The sequence below is a fragment of the Xenia sp. Carnegie-2017 genome, unplaced genomic scaffold, assembly GCF_021976095.1.
Source record: "Xenia sp. Carnegie-2017 unplaced genomic scaffold, XeniaSp_v1 HiC_scaffold_1, whole genome shotgun sequence".
Classification (NCBI taxonomy): Eukaryota; Metazoa; Cnidaria; class Anthozoa; order Malacalcyonacea; family Xeniidae; genus Xenia; species Xenia sp. Carnegie-2017.
Window position 1 is genome coordinate 8,536,951 of NW_025813402.1, and position 20,933 is coordinate 8,557,883.

At 34.3% G+C, this 20,933-nt stretch overlaps 1 protein-coding gene across 2 annotated transcripts; it reads right to left on the reverse strand.

Moving 5' to 3' along the window:
* Nucleotides 1-1,266: 1,266 nt before the first annotated feature.
* LOC124439851 (von Willebrand factor D and EGF domain-containing protein-like) lies at nucleotides 1,267-19,960 on the reverse strand. 2 transcript variants are annotated; one of them, XM_046990122.1, is made up of 23 exons: nucleotides 19,486-19,960; nucleotides 18,170-18,226; nucleotides 15,715-15,983; nucleotides 15,517-15,618; nucleotides 15,092-15,442; nucleotides 14,717-14,790; nucleotides 14,393-14,456; nucleotides 12,501-12,740; nucleotides 12,236-12,432; nucleotides 11,913-12,097; nucleotides 11,249-11,514; nucleotides 10,723-11,097; nucleotides 9,986-10,243; nucleotides 9,785-9,899; nucleotides 8,191-8,684; nucleotides 7,980-8,109; nucleotides 7,788-7,910; nucleotides 7,540-7,665; nucleotides 7,257-7,379; nucleotides 7,035-7,157; nucleotides 4,704-4,733; nucleotides 4,508-4,615; nucleotides 1,267-1,458 (listed from the first exon to the last, which is right to left on the reverse strand). In XM_046990122.1, exons 1-23 carry the CDS (start codon nucleotides 19,940-19,942, stop codon nucleotides 1,445-1,447), a joined length of 4,281 nt encoding a protein of 1,426 aa, XP_046846078.1. In that variant the 5' UTR covers nucleotides 19,943-19,960; the 3' UTR covers nucleotides 1,267-1,444. The 2 variants fall into 2 exon arrangements, with proteins under 2 accessions (XP_046846078.1, XP_046846087.1); XM_046990131.1 differs by lacking the exon at nucleotides 7,035-7,157.
* Between the last annotated feature and the right edge of the window lie 973 nt (nucleotides 19,961-20,933).

Genomic DNA, 20,933 nt, shown 5'->3' on the forward strand with positions numbered 1-20,933 from the left:
CGTAAAACGTTCATATAACATATATAATATTTATGTACTAAATGTATCATACTAATAAATACATTAATACATACATTATTTAGTTCAATTATTTAAAACGTATTAGTTTACTCATTATTAGTTGAAAACGAAAAGATATTTTAACACTGTCCACTGGGAAAAACATTGTTTCTTTGACATATATCTTCCTTAGTGAAGAATAATTTAGAAGAAGCCTTATTAACGATAACGAGGCTCCTGTAGACAGCACAAAGAGTATCGTTACATGTTTGTGAACGTAGATCGTCCAGGTTAGTAGAGTCCTGAGAAGGACTATTGTTGTTGATGTTGACTGACGTTTCGACAACCTTAGCGGTAGTCACCTTCAGAGTCACAGTTCACAAAAGCAGTAATATCTTGGACAAACTACATGGCAAAAATTAACAAATACCTAAATTGCTTTTTGCGACGCGTATGAAAAATATAATACACAATAGCATGCTCCCCCATCGCAAACCTTATATCAAGTTGCTCATCCACACACGGATCCCACCCATAAAAGTAGCAGTTTTGACCGGCAAAACATTGGTTATTCACCGGGAAAGTATTTCAAAGAACATTGAATTTTTCCATAATTTAAACGTAAAACATCATGACATGCAAAGCATATAAATAATTCACAAATTGATAACTCAAAACAAACATTCAGTGTGCATGCTTTATCCAATAGCTGCCTAGTATTTAAGACTTTTAAAAAACTTGCAAAATTGCTTCTTGCATGATAATTAACCTCTTTTATCTTTAAATCGATGTTTTAAATTTTTGACTCAATGCATGGATGCAACTTTAGAAACATACTTCTATGCATGCATGAACACACTTTTAGAAACATACTTCTATGCATGCATGGACGAAACTTTAGAAAAATACATCCATGCATGCATGGACACAACCTCAGGAAAATACATCCATGCATGCATGGACACAACCTCTAGAAAATACATCCATTCATGCATGGACACAACCTCTAGAAAATACATCCATGCATGCATGGACACGAGTTTTCCATCGCAAAAGCTGTTTTCATGAAGAGGAATTTTCAAAATATGTGCAGGGAAACAAAGAGGATCCTATTTTCAGTATGCACTACTCATCCCACACTAAACAAAAATAAAATGTGAAAGATCATACATTCACACGCCTAAGATGAAGAAATCGAAAATACAGACAATAAAAGACAAGGACTTGCAATATCCTCTCATATCATATCAAGTAACATAGAGAAAGTCTGATGCAGTAAGTAAATTCTTCTTCTTAAATAACTCTTACACAATATAAATTCTAAGAGCTGATAACTACAAGTTTGTGAAATTATACCATTCATCGAATACAGTCAACATACGTAAAAAAAATTCCTCCACTTTAGGTTGTCTTCTACAGCACATCCAACAGGCTCTGAATCGTCTCAGGGCTTCATACCTGGAACATTTCAATGCTTATAATTTGTTTACAATCCATTATCCCTTTATACTATTAGAAGATGTTATTTCGAACTGGTTTGTGTTTATAAAGACCAAGTCATTTGAGTCATCACTATCATCAGGAATCAATAATTGTTATTGCTGCAATAATCGAAAATTTAACAGCACTGAACCGAATATTGAAGTTTTATTGTAATTCTAGGGATCACATGAGATTGCAAACGTATGTGTACAACAGTTTTTATAGGTCGGAAGAAGCCTCGAAAAAGTGGAGTACTTTTAGCAGGGAGGCAGGTAAGTGCTTAAGAGAGTGGGCACATGAGTGATGCAGTGGTATGGCTCAGAGAACAACAATTAAACCTCCACTTCTGGGTGAGTATCGTTTAATTTTCAATTCTATTTTGTCACCACTGCATCCGGGATCCCATGAAATTTTAAAGCAGTTATTCACAGGAGAAATTCCAGCCTTCAATGAGTATTATGAAAAAATCCTGTAACTCAACTATATACAACTCTACGTGTGCAAACGTCACCAGTATACCTAATCGTTATTGAGGACAGCCTCTGCAAGTTTAAGTCCTGGTCTAACAGGTTTTTTATAGAACCTATCAAAAAGTCAGATTGTTAGACCAACTGATTTTTTCAACAAATTCTGTACAGGGACACCCCCCTGTGTTTCCTTAAATATTGCTGCAGATCTTGTGCTGTGGGGCTTAAATATAGTAGCATCGATTCACGAAATCGTCAAAAATGTGTGAATCCATCTAGCTTATGTGTCCTTTGGGGCTTGACGCTACTGAGTAATAGCTTGGTCTTCTTTTCTCGCAGTATTCTCTCCTCTTCAGATGTTCATTCAAATGTATAAAGAACAGATAGCGCTGGGTCGGTGGATGGGTATTTAGGGTAATTGGTGGAGCTTTATGACCTCGTCGACTTTGTTTAACATGTGTCAGGAGGCAAAATTCCACCTCATGAATATTATTTTTTATAAACTTTGAATCAAGTAGATGGATACCTTGAGATCGTTGTGCTGATACAAATGCCACAAAGATGACAAATTCATGAGTAAGTGATTTAAGATCCAGTTGACTTGGTAGTTTGAAGGAAGACAAATATGATAGCACCGTCTGAACATCCCAAATAGATTCGTAGCGAGGGACTGGTGTCTACTTCTAATATACTTTTCATAAACCGGAGAGATGACATGTTGGCTAGCAAGGGTATGACCATTCTAAGGTTCCACTATGGCAGACAGGGCTGATTTTGTCGTGTGGATTGTGACATATTTTAGACCTTTCTGGTACAAACTGGTCAGAAAATCAAATACCATAGTAAGAGGTGCATCATATGGACTAACTTCGCGTTCTCTACACAGAACTTTTGAGTCCTTGATGTACGGTTGATATTTCTTAAGAGAGGAATCTGCCGTTGCAGCTTTGCTTAAAATGTTTTTACGCTAGAGACTTCACCAGATCGCTTGCATGATATAAGTTTCATTTTTCCTCATAGTGGATGTTGTTCCCCACTGAGGAGCAAGAGAAAATGGTCTGATTGAGGAAGAACCAGCAGATTGGCTATCAAAGATTCAGTGCAATGAAAAACCATAGCTATGCGATCCAAAACAGAACTAATATGACTCCCGTTACTCCAAAGTCATTCGGTAAGTGCCATTTTTCTTTTGCCATGCCAAAATAATTGAGAGATAAACACCTGGGGTAGTATACTTTTTTGTATAAACCTTTTTTCCAGAAGTTTGCAAATATTGTTTTCAAGCGCTTGGTAATCTTTTAGAGAGAAGCTTGTACTCATGGCAGGTGGAGTTTGTAATGGAGGATTTTAAATCAAACTTCATATTGTGATTCTGGATGGCACTGAGAATCACTATAGGTCTTGCGAAATAGATTCCCAACTATTTAAACGATTTTCAATTTTCCTTCCAAGGGTCTGGCATTCGTCATGGATGGCCCTCATCAAAAAAACTTTAAGATGGATTTCAAAGTAGCAAATACCATGGTGAATGGTGATAATAACAATGTAATAGTTCTTAAAAGAACTGTTTTAACCAGAACATTAACCCAACAATTCAAAGGAACCGTTATTTACAGCTAGAAAGAGACACTATGCTGTAAATAACGGTTCCTTTGAATTTTTGGGTTAGTGTTCTGGTTAAAACAGCTCTTTTAAGAACTATTACATTGTTATTATCACCATTCACCATGGTATTTGCTATTTTGAAATCCATCTTTAAGTATGTCACCACGACAAAGTCTCTGTTTCATTATTCAAAAAAACTTTACTCAAGCTCATCTGTGTTCATAGTCAGTCTTGTGATTTGTCTTTGTGCAACATTCCTTGACGAAATGTTGCACGTCTGTGCACTAAAAAGGCTTCCGAGCGTCAGAGCTTTTCTGAATAGGTTGAAACCTAATAGTTTTAGGGAAGAGTAAATCTGTCGGCTGTCACAACACATGTTGTATCAACCGTGTCTCGCTTGAATTTCGTTTTCAGGTCCGAGTACGATATCATACGGTAAGCTCTGAACTGCCGCTGTTTGGGCTATAGATGCTTACGACAAGTCTGTTAACGCGTTCTCAAATTCTTGTAATACTCCCGCGCCAACCAGCCGATATGATATTGGCCAAACACATGCGATAAATCTGTCTTTCCTTGCCGATTTCTTTCTTTTTCTCTTTACCCCGACATCGTGGGTACAACGCAGTACTTTCTTCTTCTCTTTACCCCGACATCGTGGGTACAACCCAGTACTTTCTTCTTCTCTTTACCCCGACATCGTAGGTACAACCCAGTAATCAAAAAAGCAATATTGTTGGTGATTTCAAAGCTTTGTCGACTTGACATCGAGCAAGATGTACGCACGCGCTTGCAATCTTATGGCATCCTGGATGCAATGGAGGCGAAATAGAATATATACTGTAAAGTAACGTGTTTCGAAATAAAATGACAAGAAGCACTTTTGAAAACTAAATTTGCCGCATTTTAGCTGCTTTAACAGCCGGTATAACGGATTATAATAATAGAGAACTTACCACAAACTTTACATAATCTTGGACATTGGTATATAACTGCAGCATGTTTGCATTGTGCGAAAGTTCGCTTGACACAAATAATGTCTTCATTCTTAGAGCATCTGACATCTTTATTTATGGAACGTTCAAAAGAGAGTTATTGAATTGACAAAACATTTAAATGGAAATAAATTCAAATAACAAACAATCAACTTACATTTTCGACGCTCATTCTTATCAATAATGCCTGTAATAGAAAAGGTATAAAAATAGGCGTATGAAGTAGTCGGCCTTGGACTCTATCTCTGAATAGCAATGAATTTAATTTTTACCGTACGTTTAATAGACTAATTCTAACAAGCAGACATCTTTAGCAAATAGAAAATAAAACAAATTCCGACTATCGACATCTTGTTATCTTGATATTCGAAATGAAAAAACAAAACAAGAGTTTTGAAACGATAATATTTCGCTTTTATTCCAGAGAAATCGTCAAAAATATCGTCAGAAAAAATCGAACATTGACAGAAAAGACAAGCGGGTACTCGTTTATCTTTCAAAGACTTCAATTCCACTCCTGCTTGGGACTTGTTCAATTTTGATAGTCTCTGATAGTTAAAGTCATTAATTAAGAAAGGGATGTATTTTATATAAGTCTTTAACACCAATAATGTTTAAATACCTTTTTACATGGATATTTTTTCACAGTTAAATGCTTAGGACAATAATACACATAACAGTGAGTTGAGTAGGTTTATCTCACATTGTGACCACATAATTGTTTGCCAGAGTATCAAGTGCAAGTTGCCCACATGTGCTCTCTATAAACCTATCTCTAAGCAAGCTCTTTTCGACTAAAGTTTCTTCGAAATTTGTGCTGAGGGGGAAAAATTCACATGAGCAATATGGCGTAGTCAGCCCGCAAATTTTAAGTATGCAAGGCAAATTATTCTGAGTTCAACCACTCCAATAACAATAATTTTCCACTGAAGTAAACAATGGTAAGGCTTGGAAATTTACATAACAAGACCAAAACCTTTACGACACATACACAGTTTGTAGCTCCTACACGAAAACGTTGGATATTATCCGTTAATTTTATTAAGAAACAACGCTAGTTGCTCGAAGCCGTAGAAGAAATGTGCTTCATAACATCTAAAGTAGGAGCAATTACATTAAACGAAACAAATGATAACCATAAAATACAAATGTAGAGTCTTTCAGTAGACCGAATAAGAAAGCCTCAAAAAAACAAAATTTTTGTAATGATTTCACTGCTCTAGATAAGCTGTTACAAGGCTCTGCTGACTAAAGTATTTATGAGTCTCTGTGATGGGAGCCGGATTATTTTCCTCAACGTTTCCGGTAAATATAAACCTATTTACAAATAAAGTGGTTCGTGCAATATGAGAATGCCTTAGTACTTTTTGAAATCGTGATAAGTTTTTTCCAAAACAATTGTATAATTTTTGGCATTCTTTCTTTCTTTTCCAGCCTACGCCACTGATTTGAAAGCACTGTTTTTAATGTCTTTGACTACTGTTTTTTGTTAGGCTAAGATACGTTACATCATGTGCATATAGCATGAAGTGGTCTTAAACAATTTTCTCTTGGTTTATTTACAAATTTTTTCACAGATAATAATTGTTATAGAGTTTAACATTCGTATGACAAGTGTTAGAATTTTGAAGACACTAGTCCACATTTACAATGCTTAGCCAAATTCTATTCGCGATTCATGCACCTTGCATTAGCATGATAGATTGATAGTAGCTGCAGTTCAACAAATTCAAAATGTTTTTACTGTAAACATACCCGTGCAATGTTTGCCATCTCCCGAATACCCATTTTTACAACTACATGTGTAGAATCCTTCATGATTCGCACAAATTGCATTCTCACATTGCATGATTTACACAAATGAAAAGATTTGCTCTGTGAAGTTGACTTATCTGTACAATTTCCTTAACATTTCTGGGAAATAAACCTAATTTGGATTTCTGTCCTTCTTTCCTGATCTAGGCTACGACACTGATTAAAAAATATTGTTTGTTATGTCTTTGACATTGCATCACATATGGTATGACGCGGTCTTAAGGAGTTTTGCTGCATGGGTTTATTTACAAATTGTTTTACAGCGAATAAGGGCATGTTCAAAGTTAAACATTCGCATGAAAAATAGTAGTATTTAGAAAACACTAGTGCACTTCTACAAGGCTTTTAGTAGTATTCTGTATTCCAATTATAATTTCCGCAACTTGCATTAGCCTGACGGATTGATGGTAGATGCAGTTTAACAAATTCGCAATCGTTTTATAATTACATAACTGTGCAATTTTTCCATCACCAGAATATCCATTTTTACAACTACATGTGTAAAATCCTTCATGGTTCACACAAATTGCACTCTCATTGCAAATTGATGGAGTTTTTTCACGTTCATTAACATCTGGTACATATAAATATGAGGTAGCAAATCGTAAATGGTAGTCAGTGTGAAATGTGGCTGCAACTTAACATATTGATAATCTTTTTAATAGAAACATACCAGTACAATTCTTTCCATTTCCAGAATATCCATTATTACAGCTACACATGTAGTATCCTTCGTGATTCACACAAGTTGCGTTTTGATGACAAACTGATGGCGTTTTTTCACACTCGTTAACATCTGGTACACATAAATATGAGGTAGCAAGTAGTAAATGGTAGTCAGTGTGATATGTAGCTGCAACTTAACATATTGATAATCTTTTTAATAGAAACATACCAGTACAATTCTTTCCATCTCCGGAATATCCATTGTTACATCTACACATGTAGTATCCTTCGTGATTCACACAAGTTGCATTATCATGACAAACTGATGGTATTTTTTTACATTCGTTGATGTCTGGTTTATGTAAATATGAAGTACAATGTTTGGAAAAATCATAGTAAAATCATATCACACATAATATGATTTTGAATGAATGAAAAGATTTGCAGATTATTCAATTTTTTAAGGATCCATACGAGTTTTTTGCTTTGTTTTTTCCTATTATGCGACATACCTGAGCAGTTAAGTGTACCATTCCCAGAATATCCAGGGATACATTGACAAGAGTAACTTCCCAGTGTGTTTGTGCAATTGGCATTGCTGACACAAATATTTTGATTCATCATGCATTCATCAATATCTATAAATTCGACACGTTTTTAGTTCACTAAATGTTTTTCCATTTTAACATTGTTATTTCATACAAATAATACAATTTGTTCTTGTTACGTTAATTGTGCCAGTTATATTAACTTAACGCACCAGTGCAGTTTTTCCCGTCGCCCATGTAGCCATTTATACAATGGCAAGTGTATGATCCGTTGCTATAGGAGCAATTCGCATTCGCATGACAAATGTTAGAATTTTGAAGACACTCGTCCACTTCTAAAATGAATGGCAACATTTTTGTAATGTTAGACACATACAAATTGAGAATTTATAGGTGACACTTACTGCCATCCATTCGTTGGCATGTTGTGCCATTACCACTGTATCCTAAAGGACACGATCCGCAAATGAATGAACCAATGGTGTTTGTACATGAGACTCCAGGAAAACATGGGTTAGATACACATTCATCAATCTTTATAAAGTGGATGTAACAGTTGAAAGTCATTGAAAGTATTTTTAATTCTCTAAGTCTTTTATTTTATAACCAAAATACCTCTGTTTCACAGAGATTGCCTGTGTATCCTGAGAAACAAGAACACAAAAATCCTGGTTGTTGATTGACGCAACTACCATTTCCGCAAGGTTTAGACACAACACATTCGTTTGCATCCTCCTTGCATAAAGATCCGGTGTATTGACTTGAACATAGGCATGTAAACTTTCCTTTCCCTTCAAGATCTTGTTCGTCAGGCACACAATCCCCGGAATTTTTGCATGGACATTCTTTTATAATAACATTTGCATTTAGCAACGAGTATTTACCGCATTCATCCGTCACGTTAAAGACAAATAACGATGCATTTGTCGTGACCCGGGGCCAAGTAAAAACGCCTCTTTCCGTTAAGGATGCTCCAGTGATCTCATTTTTGCCAAAGCTGTAGCGAATATCACGATTTTCTGGGTCAAAAGCGCGGAGTTGAACTTTCAATGCTTTTCCCCGGAAAGCATAAAAAACAGACGAGGTAATGAAGTATGGTCTTTGATTACCTGAAAAAAGAAAATTTAAAATGACATGAGTAATTGCGACACTTGAACAATTGTGAAGTATGAGTTTGAAATCATCAGAAAATGTAGAACCGCCGTAATGATCTGTGTAATTTCTATTGAATTCTGTGTCCTTTGAAAGAAAGTGGTACAATTCTTGAATTTGCTTGTTTTCTCTCCTGCTATTTAAGACTTGACTGGTAACGAGTGAATAAAAGCGTTTTGTTGATTGTCAATGTTTTAGTGATAGTTCTGCGCATGTCAAATTGGAAATAACATTTATTATGTTTAGACCATTGAGCTCTATAATAACTGGAGCGGCTAAGTGGACAGAGAACTATTGTAAAAAACATGGAGCCCAAAGGACCTATTTCCGCCAAAATTATCGCTTTGCAAAAAAAATATTATTGACTTCCCCCTGCTGTGTATAGTCAATTGCATAGAATTTTTCAAAAACAAATACGTTATCTTTTTTGCATTTCTTTTATAATGCCATCACTTCAATCGTTCAATTCTTGGATATCGTAGTTTCCATAAAAAGGATTATCTCGCTTCTCACAGGTAAGATATTTGCTTGTTGTATATGCACATATACATGCACTTGAAAATCCAAAAATACGCATTAAAGATCGTATTTTTAAGACTGACGTGAAGGCCATATGGCTCAAATATACTGATGTTTTCCTGTTTTTGTTTATAAAACTCAGCATACTTTTCTGTTATTTGTTAAGGGAAGATCAAGGAGCAAAGAAAAAGAAGGGTAGAAGTATTAAAAACACAATTTTATTATAAACACCACTGCAAGCACAAGTGTTTTCATAATTATTTGCATTTTTCCCAATTCATATATCAATACAACAAAATCAAATACATAAAAGATAAAAGTTTCTCTGGATTTTAAATGATTATTATTGAGCTTTCGACTCGTTGCTTTGAGCCTTCGTCAGAATGAGGATATTATTCTGATGAAGGCTCAAAGCAACGAGTCGAAAGCTCAATAAAAATCATTTAAAATCCGGAGAAACTTTTATCTTTTTTTATGTATTTAATGCCTGGATTACCAATTTTCAAACTTATATATATATACATATATTCACTCGTACCTCTTCTTGGGAGCCAGGACGTTGTCGAGAGATCAGGAAGACATTGCAAACACCAGTTGAAAGGATGACTTTCATTTTGTGCATAGCAGTGACCAGAAATAACACAAGCATCTGACTGTAGAATATAATTTTCTAGAATCGTTTGATTGTTGTGCCACAAAAAAATTCAATAAATTTCATACATTTTTTTCAACTCCTTACCTTGAAGCTACAACCTTTTGTCACATTACATTCCTGGCAAACAGAGTCGTAGGAGATGAATGTCATAGAATTCTCAAATGCATTTACACCGTTATTTGAGACAGCAATTTTTAAGCCAGCAGCAGTAATTCCAATCTCGTCGTACACACCAATGTTCACAGGTGATTCAGGAAGGAAGCACTTCACTTCCGTAAAATCCATCAAACTTGCCCGATAAAGAGTTATAGCTTCATTTGGTATCCATGGAGAATCGATGACCTGGAAGAATATTTAATAGAGCTTATATTCCTTATTAAGGATAAATGCCCCTCTTTCTCCATTATATCTCCAATATAAATCTTTCAAAACGTTGTCATATATTTACATGGATCAAACCTACAATCTTGCTTCCGACAACCTTGATAAACAAAACCTCTGTTTCCGCCAGTAGATTCCATGCAAGATATTTAAACAAAAAATATTTTAATACAGAAACGTGAAAGTTAGCACGCAAAACTTTTGCCGTGAAAAAATAAAAGTTCACTCTTGTTTATGAGGACAAATAAAACTTTGACGTTACAAGCTCTTTAAAACACGATTGATTTTTGCCAACCTAGTTAATGATTAAACTTTACTAGTAACAATATTTCTAAACTATACATTTTTGCACTATATATTTGTTTGATACATTCAGCAATAGGTTGAAGCACTGTCACCTCGCATAGGGTAGTTACATATAAAATAACAGTTCAACATACCTTGAATTCCTGAACGTGGCATGTTAAATTTGCTGAATCCAAAAATGGAAATCCATATATGCCAACATTTCTACAAGGTCTTCTCCTCACATCGCACAAACCATCTTTTCGTATACCTGCAACGTAAGGTCGATCACGGAGAGAAATGGAGCAGTCGCTTGCTGTGTAATATTCATCACAAGTACATGTGGCATTTGAGCAATTTCCGTGATTGGAACAATCATTTGGGCAAAGTGAAGCTATAAATTTCGTATTTAATTTTAACTCTCCATCCGTACTGTTCTCATAGAAGGATGCGTTTTTGTAAATGCTCTTTTTGCATGTTTCTTGCATGGCAGCAAAGTTGTCTGTAGCCCATTCTATGTTGTCAGTTGCCTGCAGGAGATTAATAAAAAACCATAAAATATGGCTTGTTCCATGTTTCAAGACCGAGGTTAATGTTACCACGGTCTGAATAATTCTTGATATAATGCTTAACCTCATCCAATAATTGTTCAATTTATGCATAATCTCATTAAATTATCACCTGGATATCTAAGATACACTGACCAACTAGATCATCAATATTTACGCCTGTAATATTACCACAGCTCTCTCCAGCATTGGAAAAACGGATTTTATTGTTGCATATTTCTGTCACTTTGTTTTTAGTGAGGCCATTTGGTGTTGGCCATGTTGGGATCCTTCGCGTGATATTTAATTGAGGTGGGTTGAATTGTGGAATTTCATCATCATCATCATCGATATCATCATCTCTTGTTGCATCTCTTTTATTCCGAGACCCACACAAACCTCAAAAAATACGAAATTATTTAACAAAGGCCGCGTAGAGACAAGTATTTTTTTGCAATGTTCATGGATGTGTTGGTTTGTCATGGCAAAACATTGACAACTGACAACTAGCACAAACATTGGAAACAAGACATGCATAACAAATGATTTAGAAAGCAAAAGCTGAATGAACATGCAGTGGTAGCTTCTAAAGAAAGATAGCGTAATATATATGAGCAATAAGTATCTTTAGTTAGAACAACACTCGCATCATTAATCACTTAAGCCAGTAAGAGCATTTATACACCTTAAAATAGCAAGCAAAAGCCCCCCTCTCTACTATCGATGCTAAATCATATATATATATATATATATATATATATATACGTAAATAAAATATCTTTTATTATGCAGTGTACCTTGGTCTATATTTGTATGGTCGTTCCCATTCTCTGAAGGAAAACATTTATTAATCCCTTCGACTCCACAGTAAGATTTAGTTTTTTCACAACTACAAATCGTTGTTTGTTTACAATTTTCCAATCGTATTTCTTCTAGCGTTTTGTCGCCTTTATATTTAAAAATGGTGGACGCATCAGGAACTCTGAAAGAGTTTACGGTTGATATTATATGCAATATCACATAGAATTAGCTATCTAGTTTTCTTCAAAAGCAACTTTAGAGACTGTTTTCTAATGTTGTTCGTTTTGAATTTTCTAGCTTTCTTAACTTGCATTTTTACCTGTGCTTATTGGTAAATCTTGCAAGGTCTCCATCAAAATCGTCGTTAGGATCTCCATTGTAGTTCCCACATAAGCCTTTACTACGATGTTTAGGATCTTTCTTACTTTTATCAAATGGACTGGGTGCTGTGATGTATGTACTTAAGCCCCAGTATCTACGCTCTATCTTCACTTGCACTCCGGATGGAAGATATATTTGAAAAATGAGTTTCTTTGAATTTGCAAGTCCATCTTTCAAGGACATTGTAAAAATGGTGCACCTACCTTATAAGTTGTCGTCGTTCCATCTTCCGTTTTTTCAGTTATAAATCCATTTATCGGGGAGTCTCTGAGACATTTCCTGCGAATGACCAAGTTTTGAGGATTTGTCCACCATTCCTTGACATCATTAGCATTAACTTGACACATGTCAAATATCTTGTAAAACTGTCCTTCTTTTATGGCTATTCCACAGTTACAACTTGCGGACAAGCTGCTTCCGCATGATTTTTGCCTTGATTCAATCTTGAAATATGAAATGCGTTGAAACAGCAATTTCCTGAGTATTTATGCATGAATTATAGCATTTTGCTGAAGGCACATTATCTCACAACGAGATGTGTTGAAATACGAATTTATAAATAAATTTTCTTCCAAAATATCCAGGATTTTTCAAACTTTCATTTATTTGACAACTTTGAACATTTCAAGAAAGAATTTATTTTCAAATTTCAATTTTTTCTAAACTGCGTTTGTAAAAATACAAGGACAAACGAACAAACGTGGAATAATAGTAAGATAAAAACTTTCATCGTATCTCTCTTAATTGAAATGCACTTGGCAATTTAACTACTTTAATAAGACTATGAACGAACATATATATTTTGCATGTTTGTATTTAGACAGAGATAAGATTTCCTTTTCATCAAAAAGCCAATTTTTCATGCAGCACTTATAACGTTCCGTTGGAAAAGTAAACATTTGAACCAACAAAATGATATGTTCTTACGATTTTAGCTATCTATGCAAATTAATGAAGAAATCACGTTTGATGAAAGAAGTAGGGGCTGCTTGCAAAAATGAGAAATTATTAACAAGCGACAATGTTCAATACTTTTAAAAGTTAGAGTTGAAATGTTTCGCTTTGTGTATCCCGATGGATTTTTATCACAGGATGATAAATTCGGCACCTAATTTGCTTTTCGATAATTTTGGTTTTAAGCCGCATACAGACGAGTATTTTTTTATAAGAATTCTTATGCTGTAAACATTACTTGCCCCTCTGTACGAGATACTTTGCGAAATTTTTCTTAGTGACAAGCATGCTATGCACATTATAAACGAATGCATTTGTCAATGATTCAACGTATACACAGGCTGTCAACTGAGTATTAAGTATTTGTCATAGAATTGAAAGAGCTTTCATCTTTACAACACGACTATTTACATTATATAAATATGGCATGGCGAAATTTTTTACTATGGCAACATGATTCTGCTCTATAGACACCAAGTCTTCTTTGTGAATTTTGCATAGAATGCGAAGATTTGGAGCCACACGAGAGATGATGGGAAAACAACAGTTTTAAAACATGAATGATTTCTTTCTTCAATGATTAAGCTAAAATACGTAACAATATATCATTTTGTTGGTTCAAATCGTTAGCTACTTTTCCAACGAAGCGTTTTAAGTGCTGCATGGAAGATTTGGTTTTTGATAAAAATGAAATCTTATCTTTGTATAAGTACAAATTGCAATATAGATATTTTTAGTTTTATTAAATAAAAAAAAAACATAGATTAGAGAAGTTGCTAAATTGCCAAGTGCATTTCAATTAATAAGACAGTTACGATGAAAGTTTATCTCACTACCTTCCACGTTTCATATAAAATATTGGGTTTTTACAGTCACAGCAATTGTATGCAGTAAGATAGTTCACCGTAAAAACTGATTGGTTAATATAACCATTAAAATTGGTTACCTCAGATGCATTTAACCTTAACCAATATTTTTATGGTTACTGTAACCAATCATATGTTTATTTTAACCAATCAATTTTTACAGTGTTTTCACTGATTTCTATCTAAATACATTAATTGCTACGCAATCTACAAATATTTTTAAAAAGGTTGTGAATTTTTTAGTTTATTTTCATGTATGATTTCAATTTGCTTACCCGAGTTCCTATATGTTCGTTTTCATATAAGAGGAACGTTCCGACTTCTTGGAAGTCAAAATACCTGCAACAATTTATATTATTAGGTTCTATGCTGGTCATCGCTATACACGCTGTGCAACTTTTAGCTAAATTGGTTATTTTTAATTGCTATATTAATTACTTTTAAAAACTATATGATTGACAGAATAAAAGACAAAATTTGATGATTCAAGGAAAGAAAAGACGGGAAAATAAGTATAGTGTTATTTAGAGCAATTTTTGCACATTGTAAATGAGCAAACGATACTCTCAATCCATCCGAACTCTGTTCACTTTTCATACTTTCCGTCAAATGATGTAAAATGAGGATCTGTAACTGATTTACACGTCTTTTTGGTACTTTTCGCCACAGTTATCTGCACAAAAAGAATATTTAATTCATGAGTTGAAACGACATTAAAACATAGAAAGAGAACGCGTAGGGTAATGGCTTTTTTACTGTGTAACAGACTGTCGTTATGTAGTTAATAGAAGGTTAGGTCAAACTTTTAAACTTTAACGGTTCTTTAGAGTAAGAAAAGAAGTCAAATTATAATTTTACTGCCAAAGGAATTAAGGAACATACAAAAAAACTTCTGTTATATGAACTATCTGTTCGGCCTTTTCTTAATTTCCCCTTATTTGGATCAATTTAACGGGTTAAGCTGATGAACTTACCACGATAGGCAAAAATTGATAAGAACTCCAAAACATGTTACTGTCTGTTAAAGGACGTAAATTTAGTTCCTGAGTTTTAAAACCATTTGCAGCAGTAAACTGTGAACACGATGCTTGCAACAATATTTTCAATGGTGATGACTGGTTGTGGTTTTCAGTAAACGTAATTCGACAAATATCATGGGTTTCGCTACCACTTAAACATACTCTATCGCCTTCATTTTGCTTTGATACGTCAGTATCAACTAAAAACGGTTTTACACGAATGGGGAGCTCGGGAGTCAAGGTCAATAAAATACTTTTCTTTTGTTTGTTACCGCATTCATCCAAATTGAAAACACTTGGAAAAACCTGAAAATGGAAACATGCACGGCTTGATTTGAGTTTGACCATGTTGCATGCATTGGTCATTTTAAAAAACTTACTGTAATCCCTGTATAAATTCTACGACTTTGCTTCCATAGTGACCAATCTCCGACTTCTTGACCTGACTTCAAAAGATATCTTGACCTGACTTCACAATAAACCTTTAACATTACATTAATAAAAATGTGTTCACACAAAATCCCCTTCAAAACATCATTGCATTAAGAAATACAATGTTGAAATTAAAATTATTTTACCATTTTATTGAATGCATAGTTTTTAACGTCAGGATCTTCATCTTCTCCTTTTCCTGCAAATTCATGCTCGTAAAAAAACTGTCTTGGTTCTGTTCCACTGAATTTTTTACGTATTCGTCTTAATTTGTCATCTTTGTCTCCAATCCATCGGGCTTCAAACTCTAACAAGGATCCATCGGCGCTATGATCCCATGAGCACAATAGTTTAACGTATTCAGCATTTTCTGGGTATACGTTTGCTTGTGGTATGGTAAATTTTGGGGCAATACCTAAAGATAAACGCAAAATATACTCTTGCATTGATAAATTTGACTAACCTACACTTTGAAAAAAAGCACGCGTGCTGAATTGTGTGTGTGTTAAAATAACACAAAAAACGCTTGTTAAACAAATTGCACCTGTAAAAAGAGCACGAAATGTGCGTGTTGTTTTAATTGCTCAGAAATAGCACGAGTGTAATTGCTGAAAAAGACACGCACCACTCAGATGAGAAAAAAATGTGTTAAAAAGAACAAGGTACGCGTGTTGCGATGGAATGGAGTGTCAAAATAACACGGAGCACGCAATTTTTTTCTTCTGCACACGAAGCTCGTATCTGATTATCTTACATTGCACTTTCTGTACAACACACTAACAACTATTCACTTCAAGTTCTCTCACGTAACACAATTTTAAATCAAATTTTATGCTCAGCCCAAGACTTGGCTAGTGAGCTGTAGTGAGCAATATATCTTCCAAAAATCTTGTTTTGTATTTTAAAACGTAAAAATTTATCTTAAATAGCTATGTTTGAGGACAACAAACAACAATTCATGACTATTTTTTGGTATTTTTTTGGCAAGGCAACAAGCAACCTGATGTCCTTTATCAGATAAAGGGCTATTTTGCGATATCTTACAATGCCAACCTCATCAGTAGAACATAGCTGAGTTTTCACGTCATGCAATAGAGGTAAAGGATAGGTTTCATGGGGAACACTGAACGGACTCGAAGTTGCCTGATCTACTTGCCATTAAGCTGAAATGGAATAAACGTGAGCGCTCGTTTATAAAAAAAACGGTACTACCAGGGCACACGAGGAATAATTGGCAGAAGTTATATGACATTTATTTAAACATTTTGCACTTAACATCAAAACTTGCGCAGCGGGTGTACAAATGTATATTTTTTGATGAAAGTAAAACTTGAAGATAAAGAAACTTAGTTAAACATTTATTGTTGATTAATGAGAAATTGACATGAATATTTACGCGTTATTTGCAGTTAAATCGTGTTCTGCGTAAAGACAAATGTTTGTTTATCATTTTTTTAACCAGTGGTCTTAAATTTTAGGCATGCAGTATAGTTAGGAATCTGCAAATGAATTGTATAAAACGCATAATGCACAATGGGTCATTGCTCAAAAATTTCTTTTGTGAGATGTAAATAAATACAATATAGACTCAACTTCCGATCTAATCAAAGTACACAAATTGACAAGTGCAACACAAGCTTTAACTTTTTTTACTTAAACATTGCCATCAATGATTCGTTCAAGTTCAATCTTAAAACTATCAACAACGTTATATAGCTATATAACAAAACGTATAACTATTTACTTATACATAACAAGTTGTTTTTGTTTGCAAAATAAATGTGTCAGTTTAAACAACCTTCGTGCTTCAGATCAGATTTGTTACATCTTTTGAATTTAACAGCTAGTAAAAATGTCACTGACATTTGGTGCAAAAACAAATTAATACATTTTATTGTTTGTTTACTTGTTTGCAACAGGTGTTTGTAGCAAATCAAGCCTTAAGTTTGTTGCAAACAGTAAATCAACCATTTAGCTTGTCACATTAATAAAAAACTTGTTAAAATATAACTAAGTTGCGTATAACTTGCCAACAACCTTGCTGAAAGCTTGTTCGGAAAGTCGCCAACGGGTTGTGAGATTTTGTATGTCGCAAAGACGTATCAAGTAAGAACAACAAACATTCTAAATGCATAATCTACTTTGTGTGCCACAAAATAGAGCATATAGAGACTACTGTAGTTCACGTCAAAGATATGACACAGTTTATAATTTCCACTGACATGTTTACTAAAACAGTAGACGCATGGACGTATTTGAAAGTAAAATCGTAAATCTCTTTAAATATTTGTGTTGAAAGAACAGATAAGTAGTCTAATAATGCTTATAGCCATTTTTGTTGATAGAATGCTGATATAAAAAGCATATTCTTTTTTTTTGGTTTTGGGATATAACGTAGATGTAGACCCTAAAAATGCGACAATGGAACTCTTGCAAGAGTTCAATCATGTCAATCTATTGATTGTAAGTGACTAAAAGTATAGTGTTATTTGAAAACACCATGCAAAAATTTGTAATTCACTCCGAATTATTTTTTACAAAAATTACTTAAGTAAACATTTTTCTTACAAAAACACAAATATTTAACTGAATTGTATATACCTGCACAGACTGGAAGCTTGTCTCCAGACACAGAACAAGCAACTGGTATTTTGGATCCTAAAATATGCAAAAAGTTAGCTAGCTACAAAGATGAAACAACGGATAGGATCCCGTTGGAAAATTCCATAATAGCATTTACTCTTGCTAATCAACAATAAGAAAGTGAGTAGGTGTGATAGGGTAAACAGTGCTTTGGAGTTAGGAGGATAGCATATTGGGTTTTAATAAACTAACACAACCTTTTTGCTGTCCAAACTTAAAAATTTTTTTTAGGTAAATTCATGCTTGAGCATTAGTCATATATTTTTTGATTTTGAGTATTGCTGCGTGCGTCTTCACACAATTCGCTTTTTCAATCAAAAAATTTTTCTATGCGCTCATTAAGAAAAAAGTCTAACTGTTATTAGCAACTTGAGTTTTGTGCAAAAATTTATTTAGGAATAGTTCCATGTTTCAGATGTAGATTGTCCAGGTAGAGTCGCGACTCCAAGCACATTACATCGGACTAATCCACAATGACCATACACAATTGACACCGACACAGGCACATATTTCCTTCACACTCATCACGATGACGTATGAACCAGACAACAAATAAGACAAACCTGACGTTTACTCTTCACGTGATTTTGAAAATGACTTCCGCTGAGGTTGTCGAAACGTCAGTCAACATGAACAGTTTTTCTCGGGACTCTACCTGGACAATCTACATCTGAAACATGGAACTATTCCTAAATAAATTTTTGCACAAAACTCAAGTTGCTAATAACAGTTAGACTTTTTTCTTAATGAGCGCATAAAAAAGTTTTTTGATTGAAAAAGGCAAATTGTCAACAGTAAAATCTTTATGAACATAATATTTGTTTAATAATTAATATGACAGCTGAATATGGTTTTAGATTTCAGCCAGCTCAAATGACCTTAATTATACCTTAGTTTTTACTTCTGGTAGTTTCAATTCCTCAATTTTGAAAGAATATCTTTCCTTTTAAAAATAGCAACGTTTTTACCGAATTTAAACCGATGCCTGAATTCATTCAGTTATGAAGTTATTCACAAAGCTTTGTTGTGATTGGTTGATTTAAAAATTGCGCTTTGTATGGTTGGTCAATTAAAAACAGGAAGTTAGGAGTTTTTCAAAGAGTTTCGTTGAGGAACTATTTAAATCAATTGATAAACGTAAGCTAATGTGTTGATGAAATATTTTCGGAACGCTTCTATTGCCGCGACTGTAATTTTTCGTTTGTTTGAGATTGTGAATTTTGTATTTAGGACGACGTATTTACAGCACACTAAGCCGATATAAGAGCATTAACCTGCACAATATGCCAAATTACATTGCCAAGGTCTCTTTAAACGATAAAGATAAAAATCACCGCAGTTCACTACTCTTAGCGTGTAATGCGTTCCACAACCAAAAGGTCTGATGCGCCGTATATTCGCACAGGCCTTTACACTTATTATGCCTTCATCAATCGTAGGATGTTTTCCATCAATCCAAATCGGCGCATCTGTTCCACATTTTCTATAACCTGGTTTAGTCGTTGGAATTTCATTACCAACGATGCTTTTGAATCGGTACCATTGATCATTCTTTATGAATGTACGATCGCATCTTGATGTTTCCCCTGCTTTTCGTTCGTACGCTGTGCTGCGCCACACCTGGTCAATAACCTCGTAATTCTGGTGGCATTGCGTATGAAGTGCATTTGCTAACGTGGCTTGATGAAGTAAAACAAATATGGCACAAGTTATAACAACTATACTTTCCATGATGGAATGAACAACTGTTGAATCACAGCTGATTGCATTGTTTAAAAATGTTGAGTTTACGTAAAAAACTATTTTTGGCAAACAATGTTGCATCAAGTTTCATGCAGGATGTTGTTTTGTTTCAGATAGTAATCCTAGAAAACAGGAACTTGAACATACTTTCATAGCTACTTTTCATTTTACCAACAGGTTGTTTTTAACGCGTTTTCTCATCTAATTGGTATACATTTGCGTTTGTAATCGTGATTGGGTTGCTATTTCGGAAAAAATTATTTCTTCGATATATATTATGTGAAATAAAATATTGCAAATGAACAAAAGGAAGTTCATTTCGGAAAATCAGTTCATAATCTGATTCTCTGACAATGGCCAAAGTAAACACCGCAGCACTTAACAGCCAATTCAATTTAGTTCTGCAGTTCTTTACAAATAGTTGAGTTTTGAATCAAAAATTATAGGTATTGTGAGATTTGCGCTAGTATAGAAAATATGAAATTACCGTTATATAATACATATCATACATAACACCAAAACATTTAATCTTTATTTTTTTCATGATCATGTGTGCCAGACAACAATAGGGCGTTCAGTATGAGGGGGGCTGAGCGACTTGAGTCCCCCTAAAAATTTTATTAGCGATTGGTAAATTAGAAATCTGTGAATATTATCATATACGCATGTACACGCTACACACGTAGTGAAAAGTCACGCATATGGAGTGACGTATTAAATACATCTGTTGTATAGTTAAAACAATTCCATTAATATAATCAAAGTAAAAAAAAAACAAGAGCAACGGCAAAATGCCAAAATAAATTTTTTAAAGATAGAAACGATTATCAACATAAAAAATTGTGCTGATTAAATCAAAAAATGCATCTTATTGGCTGCGATAGAATCCGAACCGGACGTTGTATTAATACGTTGAAAACATGTTTACTAATAGATGAATATTTCTTTAGTGAATACTGACATTTGCAAATGACCGTGC